Genomic DNA, 24,324 nt, shown 5'->3' on the forward strand with positions numbered 1-24,324 from the left:
GGGACTACTAACTCCATCAGCTGACAGGAAGTTAGCCAAAACCACCGGATCGCTTACTTCTGCTTTAATCGGCCATTTTTGCGACTTCCGTGTTCGTTTTTCAACTGGAAAGTGCTCAACTCGGGGGTTACGCTGTTTCCGAGCTCCGATTTCCGACTTCCAGTGAAAATGAAACACACCATCAGCTACAGATACTGTATATGTGTGTTTGTGAACGTTTGAGCATTTATAACGACTAAGAACGAAAGCAATTCTTCATATTCAGGTGGATTTGGGACTTTCCTTCAAGTAGAGGAACTATTTCAGGGTCGGACACAGAGTGACCTGATTAGAGGAGACGTGGAAAGGACAGAAACTGACTTGGGTTCTGCTCTGTTTGTAGACCTAACCCTGTTTTTTTTTTCTTATATTGATTACTGTGGTTCTATAATGTCTGAATAGAAAGTCTAACAAAGCCAGAGTGAAGTGGTGACACTGACCGTCTGCAGGAAGGCCGGCATGGCATCAGCTGGAACGTTCTGGCTGAACGACCGAGCCTGAAAGAGAAAAGAGAAAAGAGACGACACAGAGAGAGAAATTAAAAATACAGAAATGAAAAGTTCCTTTCTGACACTTAAAACTGAATTTTAGACCAAATCCAATCACACACTGAGATGCAACTGCATCACAAAAATATGTTTATAGAAGTCTTACTGACTTTAACTCAATTTACATAATTTAAATGCGTTTCTACTTTTATAACTCTTTGTGAGCCACAGTTACAGACTGCACTGAAAATATAATCATGCGTCTTATTATCTGACCTGGTTAAGTGTTTGAGTGTGTTTGAATGCAGATTTATTTTCATTTTTTATAAACACTTGTGCTCTTTTATATGAATATCTGAATTTAAATGACTGAATTATACATCTCAAGTTATTAATACTATGTGTTATTTATTTGATTTTTCTGACTCATCTTTTTCTCAGTGCAACTTCCGGATTATATAATGCATTATAAATAAAATAAGTGCCTGTAAATATGTGACGGTTCAGTGTGACTGGACGGCAACAACACACAATGAGTCGGTCATTTCTTGGCAAAAAAAAAAAAAAAAAAGGGAATAAAAGCTTCACTCTCTGGGCCCTGAGCAGGGATTTGTTTAAGTTTGGAGAAAGATTATTTTGAGCAGCGTCTGAAGGCAGAGATGTGTCCTCGTGGATTTACTTGGCTGCTGCCAGCGAATGCAACGATTATTATGGAAGTTCAGTTTTAAATGAATTAAAGTGTGTGACGGCCCAGAGCTCAGTGTCTTTGGGGGACTGGAGAAGAAGGCGTGAGACTCTGAAATCTTCAAAGACAGAGACAGAATCAATAGTTTTCAGCTCCTCGGTCGGTCCACACGGGGACCAGGCTGGTTGTTTCCTCAGGTTTGCTCAGACAGTTTGGATTATTTGATGTCGGGTTGTTTGAGGAACTGATCTGGAGTCAGTGTTTCTATGATCCAGTTCACACCTGGTAGATTTTTTTTATTTTTTTATTATACCACTTTTTCTAGATTTTTTTTTTTTACTTTTTTGTTTTAGAAATTTTACCACTTTTTTCTAGACAATTTTTACTTTTTTTATTTTTATTTTGAACATTTCTTATGAGAAATTTTACCACTTTTTTTTTTGAGAACATTTTTACCTTTTTTTTGAGAATTTTTACCACTTCTTCCTAGAAATGTTTAAATGTTTTTGGAGAAATTGGACCACTTTTTTCCAGAAATCACTCTATAATATTTCCCTAATGATTCCCTAACTCTATAATATTGCCCTAATTTAAAAGTATAAGAAAGTAATGTTCTTCAGTCTCAGAACAAATATTTGTGTATTTCTGGTGTTTACTTCTAAATTTGGTCCAATGGGGGTCCGCGGTCTAATTTGTGTCAATTTAGGGGTCCTTGATGTACAAAAGGTTGAGAACCACTGCTTCAGATGACATGTGGGCAGTCCTACTCTACTGACATCCTCTGACACAGTTTCATTATGAAGATCTTACTTTAAAGGACAATTCCGGGCGAATTCAACTCGGGGCTGTATGTTCCTAACATTTTAGGTCTAAAAGAAGGAATCTGAAGATTTCCAGTTTAATGTCTCCTGTTTTGCGGTAGTTGTGTCTGTCCCCGCATCGCCACGGCAACGATGAATGGGAGCGGATTGAAGTTCCGCTGCTAAGGCTGTTTCCATCCCTCAAAGCCACAGACAGCGTCAGATGGCGACTCAAACATGCACCCAGAAGTGTATTTACTTCAAGCAAGCCGACATGTTGTGTGTTCGTGTGCAGTGGGGAAGCTCCCGTTTGTGTCATAAACACAGGAATATCAACTCTTGACTTGCTTCAAGTAAAAAAAACTTCTCGGCGCATGTTTGAGTCGCCACCTGACGCTGTCTGTGGAAAAAAATGTACACTTGAAGCAAGTCAAGAGTTGATATTCCTGTGTTTATGACACAAACGGGAGCTTCCCACTGCACCTGAACACACCGAGCACGGCAACTTCGGGTTCGCGCGAGACTCTGGGAGACTTTGAATTAGATCTAGTTTTACAAACATGTCGTCTTGCTTGAAGTAAATAAACTTCTGGCTGCATGTTTGAGTCGCCATCTGACGCTGTCTGTGGCTTTGAGGGATGGAAACAGCCTAAGCAGCGGAACTTGCATCCGCTCCCATTCATCGCTGCCGTTGCGACGCGGGGACAGACACAACTACCGCAAAACAGGAGCAATTAAACTGAAAATCTTTTAGACCTGAAATGTCAGGAAAATACAGCCCCGAGTTGAATTTGCCCGGAATTGTCCTTTAAATGTATAAAACTTTATTTCATCGTCAGAACATTCACTAAATATTCTCTCTCTAGTCTAAACACTACAGCTGTTGCCATGGAAACCTCACACAGTCTCATATATAGTATTAACCATCACTTCTCGCCACTAAAAATCAACGCTGTCATATGTTTATGAAGTGTACACACACACACACACACACACACACGTGACTTCCTGGAAACATCTGCAGCCCTAACGACGGTAAACTGTGAAACATCAACAACATATTGAACTGAGAGTGCTTCGTGCTTCGTGCTTCGTGCTGCCGTTCCCACGGTGCGTTCGAGTGCTGACAGAAAAACAGAGGCCATTAGACTTTCTAATGACTGACAGAACCTCTGAACGAGCTTGTTCTTTTTTCACTCATTATTAATGCGGCGCTTGGCTAATTGACTGAGAGCCCCGGAGAGGACGGAGGTAAACAGTCGACACATTAAACACACACAGACAAGAAGTAAATCCTCAGCTTTGCTACCGTTAGCAACCTTCTTAATTGCTGTAAACAAGGTTCAAATGAAAACGTAAATGCTGATGAATGCTCGGGCAGCGGCTTAATGAAAAAAGCCTGTAAGAGAAAATCAATGAGGCGTGTAATTGGAGGTTAATAAAGCTCCAAAAACCGGTTGGTTCCCGACTCCTAAGAGCTCCGTTACTGTAGCTACCGTGTGTTTAAACCCTGTCACTTTGACTTTTTTAGAAATCTCAGCTCTGGGTTTTTCTTCCCGCTGCTCGGACTCTTGTTAAAAAGGCAGAAAAGGAGTCGCAGAGCAGAACTGATGCTGATGAGAGACTTTGACTTGAGTCTGTGCACAGCGATGACTTTACAGGACATTAACCACGGCTGCACAATTAATCTGAATAACGATGGAGTCATTCACAATATGCAAATCTTATCAAAGTAAGATGTGTCACATGACTTACTGATTATATTCTACAGATGAAAAGGAAACAGCTCAATCACATTATCATCATATTAACATTATTTAGTGAAAATGCAAAAATGAAGATTCCACCTGAAAACGTAAGATATGTAGAAAATAATCAGGATTATACACTTTTATCATGTAATTGCAGCCCTTATCCAGGACTTTTCAGCATCTTAAGACATAAAGAAGGCGACGTACTGACCTAGATTTTCCTTCTCATCAACAAATCCCCTCCCAAAAACTTTGCGTATCAGCTGATATTGAATTATTAAAAAAACAAAAACAAAAACTTGTATAACATATTACTTTATTTGTCCTGCAAGTTAATCTGTTTGAAAACCAATCATCTCATCAATTATCCTCTTTGTGTTTGTATTCCTCTTTCATTTTTATTATCTAATCTACTTATAATTATATCATTATTTTAGTATTTGTTAATTCATTCAACTCTTTATTTATTCATCTTTTCATACGTTATTGTTATTAGAGTGCATTAGTCTGTAAGACTAAGTTCAGTTTGTTTTTTTTGGACTGTGTTTTGACTTATATGAAAAGGTGCTGTGTAAATAGTGTGATTGACTGATTTGCTAAAAAAAAAAAGTTTTGTAATTCAACCTTCTACTTGTTTTGGGTTCACATGTCATTAAAGGATAATTCCAGGCAAATTCAACCTGGGGCTGTAGTTTCTTAATATTTCAGCTCCAACAGAATGAATCTGAAGATTTTCTTGTTAATGTCTCCTGTTCTGCAGTAGTTCTGTCTGTCCCTGCATCGTCACAGCAGCGTAGAATGGGAGCAGATGGATCTTAGGCTGTTTACATCCCATAAAACCACTATTTTCTGTAATACAAAGTCTCACACAAGAGTCAAGTTGATGCACTTAGTATGTTTACGGGTCGTCTGAAGCTCCCGTTTGTTTTATCAAACAAGTAATATCAATTCAGAGGCTTCACGTCTTCATAGCAGTCAGAGTAAAGCTGCATATTGTTTATTCTACCTGTAAACACACACTGAGAGAATCAACTTGACTCTCAGGTGAGACTTTGTATTTCAGCTCAGTTTACACACTTTGTCTTCCGTCAAGTGAACAAACCCCTCAGTGTATGTTTGAAGACATCTGATGTTGTGGTTTTATGGGATGTAAACAGCCTAAACAGCCTAAGATCCCAGGTTGAATTTACCTGGAATAGTCCTTTAAAGGGATAGTTCAACATTTTGTCAAATTGGCCCATTGCCATAACCCCTATAGTCATAGCAGTAGTAGTAGTTCGTTACCTTTAATTGTCGGTGCAAGCTATTTTTAGAACGGCGGAGCAGAGCGGTGAGCTGCTCAGAGCTACGCTACGGAGGCTCATTATGGGATTTCTTGGTTTCCCTCATCAAACTCATCAAATACACAATCCAACAACTCCACAACGCTCTGGTGGACAAGTTGTGACCTGCACATTCACCACGCTATGAGATAATAACACAACGTTACCACACAGAGTTGTTTTAGAGGGAAATTCATGCAAAACCACTGATGCACGTTGCCTTCAGGGACAGTTTTTCATCAACAGTCTCTGTATTTCCCTCTAAAACAACTTTGTCTGGTAACGTTGTGTTATTATCTCATAGCGTGGTGAATGTGCAGGTCACAACTTGTCCACCAGAGTGTTGTGGAGTTGTTGGATTGTGTATTTGATGAGTTTGTTGATGGAAACCAAGATATCCCATAATGAGCCTCCGTAGCGTAGCTCTGAGCAGCTCACGGCTCTGCTCCGCCGTTCTAAAAATAGCTTGCACCGACAATTAAAGGTAACAAACCTACTGCTATGACTATAGGGATTATGGCAATGGGCCAATTCGCCAAAATGTTGAACTATCCCTTTAATTCACTCTGAATTCTGATGTGTTCAGAGAGAGAACAACAGGGAGTCAGTGAAGCGGCACTCAGTCTCTTCATTCCTCCTCGTCCTTCAGGAATCACTGAGCCTCCTCTCCTCAGAGACACTTGAAGCACCTGTAGCCTGGTGTGTGTGTGTGTGTGTGTGTGTGTGTGTGTGTGTGTGTGTGTGTGTGTTCAGGTGACAGGTGTGTTGTTTACGTACGTGCTGTAGATGTACGTGAGCCTGACTGGCGATGTCGTACACCACGTCGCGGACGTTCTGCTCCCGGCTGCCGCGGATGAAGTCTTCCTGAGACGCCCCGTGCTGCAGAGACACACACACACACACACACACACAGACACACACACACACACAGACACACACAGAAAGACACACACACACAGAGACACAGAACTGAGTGATATGAGAAGTTAACAGTGGAGCTTATCGCTGCAGCTCAGCTGGATCCACTTCAGCTGCTCTAACACCACGGCCCCGGATCCTCTTTAATCTGCCCGCACAACAACACACACACACACAGACACACAGACACACACACACTGAGGCTGCAGGTCGCCTTGTGGTGCAGCAGCAGCAGCGATGTGGCGTGACACGGAGCCGTGGGCGAACTAACACCATCAGCCCCCCCCTCTGCACCAGCGCTGCATCAGGTCTCACTTTGTATCAGAACTGATGTAATCTTTATGGTGATCAAGAGCTTTATGGTAAACACACTGCATGCACATGGATCATCCTATACAGAGAAGACTACATTTACATCTTATTATTTATAGTGTTATTAAACCTTTGGCACAAATGTTGTTGTTTTTTTTGTTGCTCTTTGTTCATTATCTCATATGATTAATAAACCTGCCTGTTGAATTATGACATCATGAGTCATATTCAGCTCTAGAGTCGGTTCATGATAATCTAACCAGCTACACTGGTTTGATCCAACAGGTGTCTCGTCTTCTGACTAGAGCCGCAACAATTAATCGATCGAATCGAACAATAATTGATTATTAAATTAAAAGGGATAGTTCACCCAAAATTCTAATTTCACTCATTATCTCCTCCCCCTCATGTGGACTAAGGGCTGGGAGAAGTTTCAGAGTCCTCCGTGGCTTCTCTGAGTTACAGCGGGGCTCCGTGCAGCACTGCATGTCCATATGACGGTTGCGAACGGAGCTCACTTTTTCTTCGTCCAAAAAGACACACCAAAAAACATCCAAATACCAGTGCAAATCGCGTGAGATTTGGACGGACCAGGAAGAGCAGTGCTGGGAGCTACCGCTACAAAGAAGCTTAAAACATAGACGTATTTAATTTTTTTTCGGAACAATTTCTCATGTCGGGGCTTCAATACAAGAGGGACATTACAGACGAGCACTATGGAGGTATTTGGATGTTTTTTGGTGTGTCTTTTTGGACGAAGAAAAGTGAGCTCCATTCTCAACCGTTATATGGACATGCACTGCTACGCCGAGACCCCCTGTAACTCAGAGAAGCCACGGAGGACTCTGAAACTTCTCCCAGCCCTTAGTCCACATGAGGGGGAGGAGATAATGAGTGAAATTTCAATTTTGGGTGAACTATCCCTTTAATAGTCACCTATTTGGGATAATCGAATAATCAGTTTGAGTAGGAAAGGTCCAAATTCTCTGATTCCAGCTTCTTCAATGTGAATATTTCTGGTTTCTTTGTTCCTTTATGACAATAAACTGAGTCTCTCTTTGGTTTGTGGACAAAACAAGACATTTGAGGACGTTGTCTGGTGGTTTGGGAAACACTGATTGATGTTTTTCAATATTTTTTTTACATTTTATTGACCAAACAACTAATTGATTACATAATCTACAGATTAATCAATAACGGAAATAATCATTAGTTGCAGCACTAACCTTAAAACTGTTGCTGAGTGAGTTTTTAACTTGTTTCTGTCTGAAAAATTTGATGAAATGTTCTTAATTCTTTCATTTATGTCCTTCAAAATAAGAATGTATGTGGTTAAACGTACATATTAAGCTGCCAAATGTTAATAATGTCATTAAATACTTGCAATTAATTAAAAAAAAGACGATTCTGCATTCAATTTTAAAAATCTTTCATATTATCCAAGACAAGAAGAACACTGAACCACATCAACAGCCAATAAACCGTCAGAGGAACATGCAGGAAGGAAACTAATTTATGGTTTGTGTGTGGGTGACAGAGAGAAATTTGAATTTTAATATTTCCATAATTAAGTGTTAGGGTAATTGCATGTGACTGTTTTTGATGATAGAAATAGAAATAGGGAGTAGAGAGAGGGAGCAGCACACGAAGTTTGTGAGTTTCACAGTTTAATCCGTCGGTGATGAAGACGTTGCTGCTGTGAATGTGAAGCAGGTGCCACAGTGTAGAAAAGATTATCAGGATAATCTCCTCAAACCTCCACAAACACTCTGTTTAAATAAATATATATATATAATAATATAATAATATGAAGATAATTTTATCACATGATGTCTCTGAATCTTCTATCAAATCTATTTTGTTTTAGTTTTTAAACAACGGTGAATCAGAGAGCGACCTGGTTTAACCCTGCTGCTGTTGACAGACCATAAATATAAAACACACCGGCTTCGGTGAAGATCAAACAACCTGCGTGTGTGTGTCTGTGTGTGACGTGTGTGTAAAGTTTTACAAACGTTAAAACACGTTGTTGCACCACGCTCTTCAACACTCTGTTTTTAGTTTGCACCTGTTTACATCATGCTCCCTCTGGCACAATTATCTCTATATTATCCTGTAGACTAGTGTGTATGTTTGAGATAACGGAGGGAAAACATGTGTTTCTACAACTTTCTTCTTTTACTAAAGTTTCTCCAGACGAGTTTTAAAGGGACAACGAGGAGTTTTGGAAAAGTGAAGTGTTCTCCTACTACATTTATGAGCCTCCGCACCGTGAAATTCTTTGACCGGTGCAAGACAGACTCATGTTTTCATTCATCAAGAATTAAAGTCAGAGGTTGGAAGACGATCACATACCGTCGTAGTTCCCACCATAAACGGAGATTCGGCGGCGTTATTCTCATGACTCGCCACGAAACCGAAAGTAAAGAAACGCTGGTCGGCTCGACCAGCATTTCCACCACCACTAATAATAACAAAATAATGATAGAGACAAAACCATAGATTTATGGAAAATGGGCCATTAACAAGTGGTAACGGAGATTCATCCAGACTTTTTTATAACCAAATAGAAACTCCTCGTTGTCCCTTTAAAACAACTCTGTGATTTATATTTAGCGTAACGGTCTTCAAAAAAAGAGAAATAAAAAGAAAGGTGGAGCATCAAGATGGTCAGAGGAGGAAACATCAGAGACAAGCAGACGGACCAGAGCCGTTAGCACAGTTAGCGTCTATTAGAACCGTTTGGACTTGATCTACTGAAAGTGCTTCCCAACACTTTTCTGGCTCGTGACCCCATTGTGACGTCACAAATTTCTAGAATCTGAACGCTGTATGTCACGGTTTTGCCCCTATTTTACACACTGGACCTTTAATAGTTTTTGTGTCCTTTAGTTTGTAATGTTTTAATGTCATAGTTACATGATTGTTAGCCTGCCAAGCCAGACTATATCACTAAAATGTCTAGTCTGGAAACGACCGGTAGACCTCGGCTCAATCCAGGGGGCGGGATGAAGGCTGTCTTTCAAACTGCCTCTGCACCAATAGGGTAGCGCTACGACCAATCAGAGCAAAGAGCAGGATGACGTTGCCTGACAAGCCAATTAAAATGTATGTCGTCATGGCGTTAAGCCAACCAACGACTCTCTAAACAGATAGAGCGCTGTGATTGGTGAACACAATCGGTGTTCGAGACTCAAAAAGTTCCTATGGCTCGTTTCTAGACCCACCTACGGAGCAAAGAGATGTGCTGCCGCTAGGGGGCAGCTAGATTTCTAGGCTAACATGAAGCACTTTGAACGCAGAGATTGTCCCGGTCCACCATGTTTTTGGTTATTCTGGTCGTGGTGCGTCTCAAACGGTTTGAAGTCGGAAATCTGAGTTTTCAACTGGGAGTTTCTGAGTTGTGACTTGTCTTAAATTCAGAATTATAATAGTTAGTGTCATTATTGGTAACCCTTTAATTTACAGGCCGTTAATTACGTGATGTCAAGAAATCGCCTAGAATTTTCATAGTAATGTCATATTTTGACAACAGAATAGAATAGAATAGGTACTTTATAGAGGGTATGCACGTGACGTCACGGTACTCTGAAGTCGCTGTGGAACGTCCACTGAGTGGCAAAAAGACGAGTGGCAGAGCCGCCAAAGTTAAAAAACGAGCAAGTAACAGAGCGATTTTCTCCGAGCCCACACAAGTCTGACATGTCTAGCTTTGCCAGCATGTACAGCATGCAGGACCTAACAGAGCTGCTAAAAATCTAGAGGATACGTCTCACTTTGACCGAGTTACATTCAAGAACCTGTTCTCAATGACGGAAAGTAAATTCACTGGAGCGGTCATTTTTTTCGATCGATCAGCTGTGTTTACAGTTTCAGGTGTCATAGTTATGATGTTTAGACAGATAAATTAGTCCTCTAGTCTAACACATCCTACAGTTTGACTGGTCAAAGTTTTTCAGAATAAAAGCAGCTCGTGTTTTAGTGTCGGGAGTCACAGTCAGGACGACAGTAACAGCTGTAATCTCGTCCCTCTGCACAATAACAGTGAGCCTGTCAGTCACTCTGCAGGTACTGCGGTCACTCTGTGTGTTACAGGAAGTGTCAGTGCAGCAGACGGCTTTGTGGAGCTGGTTGTCGATTCCTTTTGACATCAATTTGTTTTGATATAAGATATTTTATCCAGTTTATGAGTCCACCGCTATCCGCCAGCATGTTGAGGGACGCTTGTTTTGCCACTCAGTCCGATCGAACGTAGCGTTGCTGAGGGCAACGTGACGTAAACGCATACCCTCTATTGTCATTCAAATACACAGTGTGCATAGAACGAAATTCCGTACTCGTGCTTTTCATGCTTTGGCCGATATTTCTGGGCTATTTCTACGCACTCAATCATTATTTCCTGGCTACATTTTCAACATTACTATGAAATTGACAGTTATTTCTTGGCTGTTTCTAGACATGATCACGTTAGTGGCCTGTAAATTAAAGGGTTACCTCGTTATCTTTGAAAATAGTTATCACAGTCAGCTTCTTTCCTGAACAGTTTGAGTGTGATTTGCAATTTGAAGGTTTCTTGTCACTGCTTTTGGTTTACGTTCCATTAAAATACATTTTCACAAACCAAGCCCAGCCAGCTGTCTTATTATTAAAGATTGAAAAACACAACATCTCTCTAGGTCATATTTGGAACAACAACAAAAAAGAAGTTTTGTTCCTGCAATTCAGTATTTTTTTTTTTTTTTAAGTGACAACAGTGATGAATATATTATTGGGAAAAAAAAAAAAAGAAAAAAAGAATAATGAATCAAATTGCCAGTGGAGTTGGAGAAAGTTGCAGACGACAGAAGTTAAAGAGTCATTAGTCACAGTGATGTTTCCCTGCAGCAGCAGAAAGAGGAGGAGGAGGAGGAGGAGGAGGAGGAGGAGGAGGAGGAGGAGGAGGAGGAGGCTGATGCTCCAAAATCCAGGTTTTAAAGTCAGTTTCTGCTCTATTTTACAAAATTGGCGTGTGAGTGTGAGCGAGACTTAATGATACATTATTATTCATGAACAGGTGGGTCATTGAGAATAAAATATCTCAACTCAACTTCTGCAGAATGACAAGCAGAATAAATAACTATCATTTCTGTTTAACGCTAAAACCTTTCGACACAGGGAATTAATTTCTCTCGCTCACATACATATTCCTCTGAACGTCCCCGACCCGCAGACCCACATGACTGAAATTGAGAGTGTCAGGCAGAACTCATCTGACCCTCTCTTCCTACAACAGTCCACTTTAGTTTATTTTTTATTTTTTTAAAGAGCTGTGGAAAGAAATTGCCAGCAGCCGGTGGAAGGAGCGTACAGTATGTTATGCACCGCTGGGAGATGATGAGAAATAACGAGGGAGGCGAGGATAATGGAGAGGACGAGGAGAATAGACGAGGAGGAGGAGAGAGGGCGATCCTCCAGTTCTGACCTGAACGACTGACAGCGAACGCCTCGTCACCAACGCACCTGTAGGTAACGTAGGTACCGAACGGCCTCCATCAGGATAAAGATAAGATGAGATTAGATTAAAAAAAAATGTTTTATTGATCCCAGGCTGCATGGGAAAGAGTCACAATGACCTCAACTTGTATAAATAAAAAAGAACACAATAAAGCAAGAGAGAGAACAAGAGGGAAAAGAAAGAATGAAATAAAGCAACATGGGAAAAAGAGACAGGAAAGAAAGAAAGAAAGAAAGAAAGAAAGAAAGAAAGAAAGAAAGAAAGAAAGAAAGCCCGGAAAGAATGAAATATAAAGCAAGAATGGGAGAAAAGGAAAGAAAGAAAAAATGACAGAGCAAAATAAAGCAAGACAGAGAAAAAAGAAAAGAAAAAGAAAGAAAGAAAGATATAAAGCAAGACGAATGACGACAGAAAAAAGACAAGAAAGAAAGAACAAAATTAATCAAGAAAGAGAATGAGAAAAAAGAAAGAAAGATATTTTCAGTAACATTGTGTTTATTTTCTTCTTCACACATGATTCTAAACACTTCAAATCTCTTCCTGTCTGCAGCGTCTCTATTTGCAATTTATAGAAATAAATATATTTATAAAACGGAAAGGGGGCGGTGCGTGGCGCAGTGGTTAAGGCAGCCGCCCCATGTAGAGGCTACAGTCCTCAATGCAGGCGTCCCCGGTTCGAATCCCGCGTCGGGCAGACCTTTCCTGCATGTCATTCCCCCTCTCTCTGCCTCCCCCTTTCCTGTCTATCTCACTATGTGCTGTCAAATAAAGGCAAAAAAAACGCCAAAAAAAAAAAAATAAAACGGAAAGGTGAAAATCCGGCGATCTGATTTGTGACTTTATTTTACAGGATAGCCCCTTGAGATGTGCCATCTCATTTTCGAGGGGGTCCAATTGGTTGGTGATTGGTTGTTAACCGTGGTATAATGAGCATATACCACGGATACTATTCTAAAGCCTTATCACAGCGTAGGCTATCACTCCGCGTCAGGCACGTATGACTGGTATGAATGGAAGTTGTTGTCTGTTGCAGTCCGTAGCAAAAGACAGTTGATGTTTTTACGATGTTAAAAAATGGACTCAAGTAGTTGAATTCACATGTTTAAGGTGAACTTAATAATATGTATTTCTGGTTGAATAAAACTACATGAACTTGATTGCGTATTCTTCTTTCATATTGTCATTATTGGTAACCGTTTTATAAAAGCAACATATAGGCTATATAATGCTGTAGTGTTATAGTGTTGTAATGTTGTAGTGTTATAATGTTATAATGTTGTAATATTATAGTGTTAACAGTGTTATAATGTTATAGTGTTGTAGTGTTACAGTGTTTTAATGCTATGACGTTTTAGTGTTACAGTGTTATAATGTTAAAGTGTTATAGTGTTATAATGTCATAGTATTGTAGTGTTATAGTGTTATAGTGTTGTCCTGTAGTATTACAGTGTGTGTGGTGCAGCAGCAGCGCCCCCTTCAGGCAGCAGCAGGAGGTGATGTGAGGTCACTGAGCTCAGCAGCCGCAGGTCACCAACTCATCTACACATCTGCATCACTGTACAACACACACACACACACACACACACACACACACACACACACACACACACACACACACACACACACACACACACACACACACACACACACACACACACACACACACACACACACACACACACACACACACACACACAGATCCTGCAGCATCAGCAGTGTGTTGTTCTCTATGTGGGACAGATGGCTACACAAAGGTTGTTGTACAATGTTTGCAGCGTTTTATTATATATTTATTTGTTCTGTTCATCTGTAGTGTGTGTTTTAAAGGGATAATCTGTAACTTCTCCACATTAAAACATCTGGATCATTGTGATGTTACGTTGCTCTGTGAAAACAACCGTCAGTCTCATTTATACAAAGTTTTATAGTTTCATATGAGACTAAGACCAGAGGTGAGAACAAACACACACACACACACACACACACACACACACTGTCACACACTCTGACTCTCAGAAATCTCTCTCTCTCTGATCACTGGACTGAAACTGCTCATGAATATCAACTGAAAAGCGTCTGAGCTCAAAATATAGAAGAAAAGAAAATCTGAGAGTTTGTTTATCGCGGCTGTTTACGACTCTTTTATCAAACTCTGAAACTTTATTTATACGTTCTGTGAGAAGTAAAAAAAAAAAAAAGCAAAACACACAACTGTGAATATCGTGTTATGTTAATGTCATCGTTCTCATTAAATCTCTTTAAAGTGTTTCCAGTCAAATGTGGTGACATGTTGTTTTGTAGATTTACACTTTGGAGTTACGTCTTACAGAAGAGTATTAGGACGACTGTACTCATGGAAGGAGAAAAAAAAAGAGAGGAGGTAGAATTTTTCTTTCCATTATTATGCACTTTGAGAAAAAAGTTGAAATGTCAACAGTGAACAAAGTCTCTAATGGCTGACTTTATTCCTGACATTTCAACTTCTCCAAATGCATGATGAAAAATTATTCCTCCTCCTATTTTTTTTTCACGAGTGGCCCTAGTAGCCTACTCTTCTGTCATTTATAAATTCACTTGTTTCCATTTCTTTCTTTCTTTCTTTCTTTTTTGCTCATTAAGCAGGAACTGACCGTCATATTCACTGTACTATCTGTCCAGAAAGAAAGGAAAGAAAGAGACATAAGAGGAAGAAAAAAAGAAAGAAAGAAAGAGACATAAGAGGAAGAAAGAAAGAAAGAAAGAAAGAAAGAAAGAAAGAAAGAAAGAAAGAAAGAAAGAAAGAAAGAAAGAGACATAAGAGGAAGAAAGAGATGGAAATAATAATTAGGCTAACCCTAACCCTAACCCTAAAGAAAGAAAGAAAGAAAGAATACGAGTAAGAAGAAGGAAAGAGACAAAGGAGAAAGAAAGAGACAGAAAAAAGACAAAAAGGAACGACATAAAGCAAAAAAGAACAGGAGGAAAAGAAAAACAAAAAAGAAAAGAAAGAAAGAAAGCGATAGACAAAATTCTGAAAGAATGGAATATAAAGCAACAGGAGAAAAGAAAAGAAAGAAAAAAATACAGAGCAAAATAAAGCAAGACAGAGAGAGAATAAAGAAAAAACTAAGAAAGAAAGAAATAAAGAATTGATGAACATTATAAAGCAAGATGAAATAATGACATTAGGAATTAATCAAAGAGAACTAAAAAGAACGAGAGAGGAAAAGAAAGAAAGAATGAAACAAACAAAGAGGGGATGAGAGAAAAAAGGAAGGAAGAAAGAAAGACTCAATGAAACTCAATGTAACTATGTAAATGTACTTATTGTATGTAAATGTACTTATTGTGTTATCTACTGCTCCTCTTTCTTTATGGAGGGTTTTTATGTTAATTGTTGTATTGTTTTGGGGACTACGGATGTAATTTAGCAGCAGTGCTGAATCCGCTGTATTTACTGTGGGTAGCTACTCTAGTACTCACTGTCCATTAATATGCACTGTCCCCACTAAATAAACTAATAAAGTAAATAAAGTAAAGTAAGATAGAAACAGGAGGACTTGTCACTTTGGCCCAGCACTTTTGCACTTTTGCACTTTACCTCTCAGAAACTCTTTAGGTCCCCCTACCCATGGAAGTGTTGTCAAAATGTCAATGTTTTATCTCGTTATAGTTGTTTTGTTTTGTTTTGTTTTGTTTTGTTTTGTTGTTATGTCCTTGTTGTCTGCATTGTTATGTCGTTGATAATACTGGTGTTTTTCTGTCACTGTACTGTTTTTATGTTTTGGGACTCTGGATGGAAGTTAGCACTGCTGCTATAATCCGGCACATTTACATGTTTTTATATGTTCATTAATGTGCACTGTCCCACCCAAATAAACAATTAAAATAAAGTAAAGTAAAGGGGGAAGGGTCAGAGGTCAGGGGTCAGAGGTCAGGCGTGTCTCCACTCACCAGCATGCAGACGTCCATGGGCAGATAAACCTTCCTCCGGCTGCTGTGGAACGGCGTGGCTCTCAGACACGTGACGATGCCCTGAGCTTTACCGATGTGGCTGGCCGCGTGGTCGGCGTGCACGTTCTTCAGACCTGCACGAGGAAAAACTTTATTTATACCCTCGTCCTTTAAAGGTCCCATATTATACTCTTTTTACTCAATTTCACTCAGCTGTCAGACATCCAACTACACTGTATTCGAAATGTATTGCCCCAAACTGATCCGTGGTCCTGAATGTCGGCTGTGTAAAAGTCACTTAAATGAGCTCTACTGAGAACAAGCTGTTTCTGTGCCTGCACCTTTAAGTAACATGGTCACTGTACACGGCAAAGATTATTACCACTTTATCACTTAAAATTGGTCGGTATTTCATCAATTTAGCTCAGGAGTTTCTTGCTGTGCACTGCAGCCATAGAAATAGACGTGGTAGGCGTTTTATGGCGCTGAGGGGCCGGCCTCACTCCCGTCGTGACATCACCACAGGAGCTGAGTCTGAACGGCCTGTATGAGCACCGTTTTACCAGTCGCTGGGCTGCAGAGTCGATGCAGGACCCGTTTGCTTTCCTCATTCTAGGAGTTGGTCGGCTCAGGGAGGATCAGTTTATGTATGTAGAGACCAGAAAAAACCTGTTTTTCATAATATGGGACCTTTAATCACCATGAGAGGTGTGTGGTCGGCTCACCTAAACACTCCAGCAGCAGGTAGATTAACGACGACTGTGTGTTCTCTGAGTACGACTCCAGCTCCTGCAGGTTCCTGTAGGCTCGGTCCTCCAGGTCCTTCTCCTGCACACACACACACACACACACACAGGGTCAAAGGTCACTTTATTTATACGTTTATAGGTCTATTTCATTTATTAAAGGGATAGTTCACCCAAAATTGACTCATAATTCACTCATTATCTCCTCCCCCTCATGTGGACTAAGGGCTGGGAGAAGTTTCAGAGTCCTCCGTGGCTTCTCTGAGTTACAGGGGGTCTCGGCGTAGCAGTGCATGTCCATATAACGGTTGCAAATGGATACCAACTGTCTTCGTAACAAAAAGACACACCAAAAAACATCCAAATACCTCCATGCTGCTCGTATGTAATGTCCGTCTTGTATTGAAGCCCCGAAATGCAAAATTGTCCCGAAAAAAATTTGACGAACCGGGAAGAGGAGCTTCAAGAAGCTTCCACTGCAAAACAAGCTTGAAATATAGACTTATTTAATTTCTTTCGGGACAATTTCGCATTTCGGGGCTTCAATACAAGACGGACATTACATACGAGCAGCATGGAGGTATTTGGATGTTTTTTGGTGTGTCTTTTTGTTACGAACACAGTTGGTATCCATTTGCAACCGTCATATGGACATGCACTGCTACGCCGAGACCCCCTGTAACTCAGAGAAGCCACGGAGGACTCTGAAACTTCTCCCAGCCCTTAGTCCACATGAGGGGGAGGAGATATAATGAGTGAAATTTCAATTTCGGGTGAACTATCCCTTTAAACAACAAAACAATAAAAACATCAACTCTAAATCTGTCTTCTATTTCCTTTTTAACCATTAATGTAATTCTCAAACAGAGCAGGCAAAATAAGCTTCAGTTTCAGCCTACTACACCTTCTTTTCTGGTTCTGACTTGGCTTTTAAAAAGATCTAGGCTATACTGTATTTCTCTCTGTTTTCAAATCTATTCTAAATTATGGTCTGTGGGGGTTTTTTTTATGAGTTTTTGCAGGAAACAGTAAAAATCTACTTTGGTTTGGTCATTTTAGATAACTTGAACTGAGTAAATAATGGGTTTGATGGCTCTGTATCGACGTAAAAGTAGCACTTAAAACTGTGATTTTCTACTAAATTACAACTTCACATAATTTGTTTTCATTTAAAACTTTTCTCCTCCTTCAATTCAAGTAGTTTTTCACTGCTGTTTTCTAATCACTGGATCAATAATATTATCAACAAGTGAAAACTGCTGTGTGTTGTGAATGTTTGTTTTCTGATGTCACCGTGACCTTTGACCTCTGACCAAACTCTTATATAAAGAGAAATAGTTCATTTTGAGTCCTAGAAGTTCCTTTAAGGTTGTTACAGAGTTATAGTGTGAGACTTTAAAGGGATAGTTGAACATTTAGTCAGATTCTCCTCTCACCATAATCCCTATAGTCATAGCAGTAGGTTCATCACCTTTAATTGTCGGTGCATGTTGTTTTTAGAACGGCGGAGCAGAGCCGTGAGCTGCTCAGAGCTACGCTACGGAGGCTCATTATGGGATTTCATCAAATACACAATCCAACAACTCCACAACGCTCTGGTGGACAAGTTGTGAGCTGCACATTCACCACGCAATGAGATAATCATGTATAATTATGTAACATTACGACACATGAAGCAAATACTCTGAACTACTTTCTCTTTTGAAATCCCTCCGCCCAGCAGCCGTGTCGGGAATGTAGTTCCGGCTGCATTTCCCTCTACAACAACTCTGTGTGGTAACGTTGTGTTATTATCTCATAGCGTGGTGAATGTGCAGGTCACAACTTGTCCACCAGAGCGTTGTGGAGTTGTTGGATTGTGTATTTGATGAGTTTGATTAAAGGTGATGAACCTACTGCTGTGACCATAGGGGTTATGGTGAGAGGAGTATCTGACTAAATGTTGAACTGTGCCTTTAATAAACATACTGTATCATTCAAATGTGTGTGTGTGTGTGTGTGTGTGTGTGTGTGTGTGTGTGTGTGTGTGTGTGTGTGTGTGTGTGTGTGTGTGTGTGTGTGTGTGTGTGTGTGTACACATACAACACGTAATATCATATTTCATAGTAAGAGTGAGGGTGGTCTGGGTGTTCCCAATTTTGAATGGACATATATCGCTACGAGACTTTCCCACCTGTTGAATATGTTGAACAATGATGATAAATATGTCAGAGAGCTTGCCCGAGCTTCTCTGTTCTTGGACCTAAGAAGACGCAAGGTCCCTCTGGCTCGTGGGTCGGAGCCTAACTTCCTGGGCTTCAAGAGGAAACCCAGTGGAAAGCTGGACAGCCGCTCTCCTGGCTTCGGTGTGTGGTCAGACTGGCCTGACCTGAACGATCTGTGTTGCTGGGCTGATGTTACCCTGGAGTGGATGGGGTCTGACTCTGAGGCCGTGGAGGTCTCAGAGGAGGTTATATCTGACCCCAACATCTCTGTAAAAGCAACTGTGAATGTCTGTGGGACACAACATCTACTCCCACTGAGAAATGCTCGAGGTCACCTCTTGGGGGCGCAACAACGGAGGCAGCGGCAGCAATGGACTGAGCTGAGACTTCAGGGGAAGACTGCATGTCTCCCAGCTGCAGACCACTCTGTCTCACACGCTGTGTTCAGAAATGCTGCCCTGGATGAGAACATTGTTACATTTGCTATAAAAGCGAGACTGCAGGTTTTACCAACTAAACTGAACCTTTCCATCTGGTTTCCAGGAAGTCATGCTCCTTACTGTATACACCATGGCAGTGAACAAATAGCTGAAACCATGTCTCACATCTTAAATGGTTGCCATGTTTACAGAGGGCTCTACATATGTAGGCATGACAGAATTGTAGATTTGATATCAGCAGATATCTCTTCTATCTTCAGGTCTTCCATCATGCTGTATAAACATTCTACTGTGAAGCCGAGTATGTTCAGCCTGTGTAATGATGTCTCAATGTTCTCTAATGTAACAGCTAATACTCCTGATGTTGTTGTTGTTAATGAAAATCATAGAGAGGTGCTCATCCTGGAGGTCGGCTGTACCTTCGATTACAGCCTAGAGGAGGCCTTTCTGACCAAAGTGCTGAAATACCAGCAGCTGAAGCAGACCATCACTCAGCTGGGCTACAGATGTAAACTTCTAGTCTTTATATTTGGTAGCCTGGGGAATGTGCATAAGTTGGTTGTGAGGGGCCTTCAGATGGCCGGCCTCCCTAAAAGAAGAGCTAAACAGTTGGCCAGGTACTGCTCAGTCTCAGTTATTATTGGTAGCCGCTCAATCTGGAGGAGACGATGTTTTTTGTATCCTTGAATGTCTGTTTTCTATCTGACCTGTAGGTCATTTTGTATGTAACTGTGTTCAACTGCCCAGGCGCTTTGTGTCTGACCGTCTTCCATTGTCAACTGCACTGGCAGTGTTTATGTCCCTTGTGCAAGAACCCTTGTACTTCTTTATATGTGGGCATAAATAAATATTTAAAATGTGTGTGTGTGTGTGTGTGTGTGTGTGTCTTACTCTCTCTGTGATGACCCTCAGCAGCCACCTCTTGGTCAGGTAGTGTTTCCTCACCGCCTGCAGAACAACATTCAGACCGTCAACCAATCACTTCTCTTTCATTCATTCATTCATTAAAAAACTCAATAAAGTCACAGTTTGTGTTTCTGTTTGTGTTTGTGTTGTTGTAGTTGTAGTTGTTGTTATTCACCCTCCACAGCTCGTTGGTGACCGGCTGGTTCGGAGGTTCGTCTCTGTAGATTTCCTCGATGGCCGTTTTCCAGAACTGCATCCGCATCAGACCGATGGTCTTCTGGGAAACCGAGTCCTTCACCTGCAGGAGAAACAAACAGGAGGAGAATAAATACATGTTCAAGCCACTAAAATAGGGTTTTTAATCTGAATAATTATATTAAAGCAGAAGTAAGCGATATTTTTGTGTTAATATAAGTCTTAAAGCAGAAGTGAGTGATCCGGTCGTTTTGGCTAATGCTGCGTTCCAGGCAGGCTTTTGAAATCGTAAATTACAGCTTCAAGTCACAACTTACGACTTTGTAGCGTTCCAGGCAACCCACTCGTGTTTTTCCGACCTGTTTTACCGGTGAAAGTCACTATAACGGCCACTCGTAACTTCCGACCCGTGAACTCGTACCAGATCGAACTGGTACGACTTCACGGTCGGAAAAATACGAGTTTCCTTGAACGCACCATAACAGTCCTCGTCCCTACGTCACCACATTCACGGCGTTCCTTGGCTGCACACACAGCCCTGCATGCCGTTCTCTCTCCTCATTGGATAAAAACTGTAGGATACGAGAAAAGTTTTCTCCTCGGCTCAGAGCAGAGCAGAGTGACTGACAGACCCGTGTTTCAGACCAAACACTCTATAGAAGTGATTGCTGTCGGAAGATATAACTATTTAAGACTTATATTAACACAAATATATCACTCACTTCTGCTTTAAATAGTTATATCTTCCGACAGCAATCACTTACATAGAGTGTTTGGACCGAAACACGGGTCTGTCAGTCACTCTGCTCTGCTCTGAGCCGAGGAGAAAACTTTTCTCGTATCCTACAAGTTTTATCCAATGAGGAGAGAGAACGGCATAAAGGGGCGGTCCTCTCTGTGTGTGCAGCCAAGGGATGCGCCTGAATGTGGTGACGTAGGGACGAGGACCAATAGATCCATGACGAGGGCGGGGGCTGCTAACTCCATCGGCTGACAAGACGTTATGGTGCGTTCAAGGCAACTCGTAACTCGTGTTTTTCCGACCTGTGAAGTCGTACCAGTTTGATCTGGTACGACTTCACAGGTCAGAAGTTACGAGTGGCCGTTATAGTGACTTTCACCGGTAAAACAGGTCGGAAAAACACGAGTGGGTTGCCTGGAACGCTACAAAGTCGTAAGTCGTGACTTGAAGCTGTAATTTACGGTTTCAAAAGCCTGCCTGGAACGCAGCATTAGCCAAAACGACCGGATCGCTTACTTCTGCTTTAAAGGGACAACGAGGAGTTTCTATTTGGTTATTTAAAAAGTCTCACGTTAATGTGGATGAATCTACGTTACCACTTGTTAATGGCTCCATTTTCGATAAATATATGGTTTTGTCTCTATGGTTATTTTGTTATTATTAGTGGTGGTGGAAATGCTGGTTCGGTTTCGTGGCGAGTCATGAGAATAACGCCGCCGAATCTCCGTTTATGGTCGGAACTACGACGGTATGTGATCGTCTTCCAACCTCTGACTTTAATTCTTGATGAATGAAAACATGAGTCTGTCTTGTGCCGGTCAAAGAATTTCACCGTGCGCGCGGAGGCTCATAAATGTAGTGTGAAAACACTTCGCTTTTCCAAAACTCCTCATTGTCCCTTTAATATTACTAATAATAATGTTATAGCTTTAACGCAACAACAGCAGAGGTAAAAACAGATGTTTAACAGGGAGATTAGCATCAGTAAAAGGTAAAAACATCTGTATCAACATCTGTCCTCCTCCTCCTCTCTCTCCTCCTCCTCCTCCTCCTCCTCCTCCTCCTCCTCTCTCCTCCTCCTCCTCCTCCTCCTCCTCCTCCTCCTCCTCCTCCTCCTCCTCCTCCTCTGTACCTGCCTGTGCCAGCTCCACATTAAAAGCTCTCAGAGCCAAAGCAGAACGACGAGACTCCTCAGGGAGGAGGAGAGAGGAGACGAAGCCGTCATAGTCTCTGGACCTGGAGGAGGAAGAGAGGGAGAGAAGGTGAGGAGGAGAGGGGGGGGGGAGAGAGGAAAGAAGAGAGGACAAGGAGGAGGAGGAGAAGGTGAGGGAGGAGGAGAGAGGAGGAGGAGAGAGGGTAAGGGAGGAAGAGGAGAGATGGGGGGGATGAGAGAGGAGGAGAAGAAAGAGAAGAAGGAGTAGGAGGAGGAGGAAGAGAAGGAGGAGGAGGAAGAGGAGGAGGAGGAAGAAGAGAGACAGACAGGGGGAGGAGAAGGAGGAGGAGAAAGAGAAGGGGAAGGAGGAAGAAGGGGAGGAGGAGGAGAAGGAAGAGAGAGGGAAGGAGAGAGGACGAGAAGGAGAAGGAGGAGAGATGGGGGAGAGGAGGAGAGAGGAAGAGGAGGATGAGGAGAAAGGGTGAGGGAGAAAGAGGTGGAGGAGGAGGAAGAGAAGAAAGAGGAGGAGGAGGAAGAGAAGAAAGAAGAGGAGGAGGAGGAAGAAGAAGAGACACAGACAGGGGGAGGAGAAGGAGGAGGAGAAAGAGAAGGAGAAGTAGGAAGAAGGGGAGGAGGAAAAAGGGGAGGAGGAGGAGGAGGAAGAGAGAGGAGTTAGACTTTGTTACACGGAGTCAAACTGACACATTTAGCTTCATCTTCATTTTAATTCACCAGGAGATCGTTACTGATGAAGATTTGTCATCGGCGACTAGGAAACTAAACTAGAGAGACAAATAAATAAATTAACAAAAAAAAGGACCTTTGACCTCCTTTTTCCAAAAGCTGTGACATATATAATGAGATTTGTTTGACTTTCAGAACCAGTTCATCATTTTAATCAGATTTCCCCATTAGACTTTATGTAGAGGCTTAAATTAACACCTAATAAACTGAACTCTGATACATTAAACCAACTGTCCTGACTACAAGTTGTTTTAACACATTCACTTACACATAACTCACATTTTTATAAACTATACACACATTTAAACACAATACAGCCAGTATCTACACCACGATTTCCATATATTCTTTGGTATTGTGAATTTTTGTGTCGTCTATAATAAAACTAGATATGAGAATGGAGTCTGTTGTGTTGTTATAAAACTGTTTCATTTCACCTCTATATCTGCTGATGCAATAGGAGACAAACAGTAGCCTACCTCTAATAATAATAATAATAATAGTCTATTAAATCCATGTTTGTGAGTGAACTGGACTGAGCCGGAATGAAGAATGAAAACTTAATATACAGCCAGTGCAGTAAATTATAAATAAATGCTCTTTGGTGATGTAAGTTTGAGCGTTTTCTGTTTTAAATCGTATTTTTTTGAATGGAAGTCTGGTGTGGTGTTAAAAAACTTAATAATTACACTTATTAATATGCTGATTTTTCTTACATAAGCTTCTCAGAGCTGTTTAAACTGGTTAAAATGTGTCGTTTGAGCTGTTTTGTGACTTATAGCCTATACATAATAAAAGTCCTGACCCACCTGACCATCTCCAGACAGAACTTCTCGTTGTGTTGTTGTGAGTCCGTTGTGTTGCTGGCCGCCGCCCTCACGCTCACCCCGGCGGCCCTGCGGGGGGAGAGGATCTTAGTGTGGAGAGCCTGGTACACAGACGCTTTACTGCCTGACAACAAGCCCAGTTTCACACTGCCGCCGCCGGCTGCTGCTGCTGCCATGTTGTTCCCCTTCACCTTTCAACCACAGAGCGGTGTCGCACTATAAACACTCCGCCGAGAAACACAGACACACACAGGGATAGAGGCCGGATTTTAATTCCCCAGTGAGATATAGGCTACTGTAGTAGGCCTAGTTGACATATACCGCAAAATAACTGTAATGAAAATACTTCAAATTAATAATAGTCAAATAAATAAATACATAATAGACATATGTTTTATTTGCATATCATGTAATAGAAACGATTTCCTATACTGATTATTTCCACTGAACAACAGGTGAACAGGTAAATTAGTAAGAAGAAAGAAAGAAAGAAAGAAAGAAAGAAAGAAAGAAAGAAAGAAAGAAAGAAAGAAAGACATAATATGAGTAAGAAGAAGGAAAGAAAGGGAGGGAGAAAGAAAGAGTCAGAAAAAAGACAAAAAGAACAGGAGGAAAAGAAAAACAC

At 41.1% G+C, this 24,324-nt stretch overlaps 1 protein-coding gene across 1 annotated transcript in view; it reads right to left on the minus strand.

Annotated features, from left to right (window-relative positions):
- Nucleotides 1–23,892, minus strand: part of ndufaf6 (NADH:ubiquinone oxidoreductase complex assembly factor 6) — a 30,762-nt gene extending 6,870 nt beyond the window's left edge. Inside the window, exons 1-8 of the mRNA XM_083989347.1 lie at nucleotides 23,682–23,892; nucleotides 22,112–22,211; nucleotides 20,214–20,336; nucleotides 20,024–20,080; nucleotides 16,468–16,570; nucleotides 15,743–15,876; nucleotides 5,863–5,964; nucleotides 480–536 (exon numbers count right to left, since the gene is read on the minus strand). Of these exons, the coding sequence (XP_083845473.1) occupies nucleotides 480–536; nucleotides 5,863–5,964; nucleotides 15,743–15,876; nucleotides 16,468–16,570; nucleotides 20,024–20,080; nucleotides 20,214–20,336; nucleotides 22,112–22,211; nucleotides 23,682–23,875 (870 nt within the window). The 5' untranslated portion in view covers nucleotides 23,876–23,892. The remainder of the gene's footprint in view (nucleotides 1–479; nucleotides 537–5,862; nucleotides 5,965–15,742; nucleotides 15,877–16,467; nucleotides 16,571–20,023; nucleotides 20,081–20,213; nucleotides 20,337–22,111; nucleotides 22,212–23,681) is intronic.
- Between the last annotated feature and the right edge of the window lie 432 nt (nucleotides 23,893–24,324).

This window comes from Trachurus trachurus (assembly GCF_905171665.1).
Source record: "Trachurus trachurus genome assembly, chromosome: 16".
In the NCBI taxonomy this organism is placed as follows: Eukaryota; Metazoa; Chordata; class Actinopteri; order Carangiformes; family Carangidae; genus Trachurus; species Trachurus trachurus.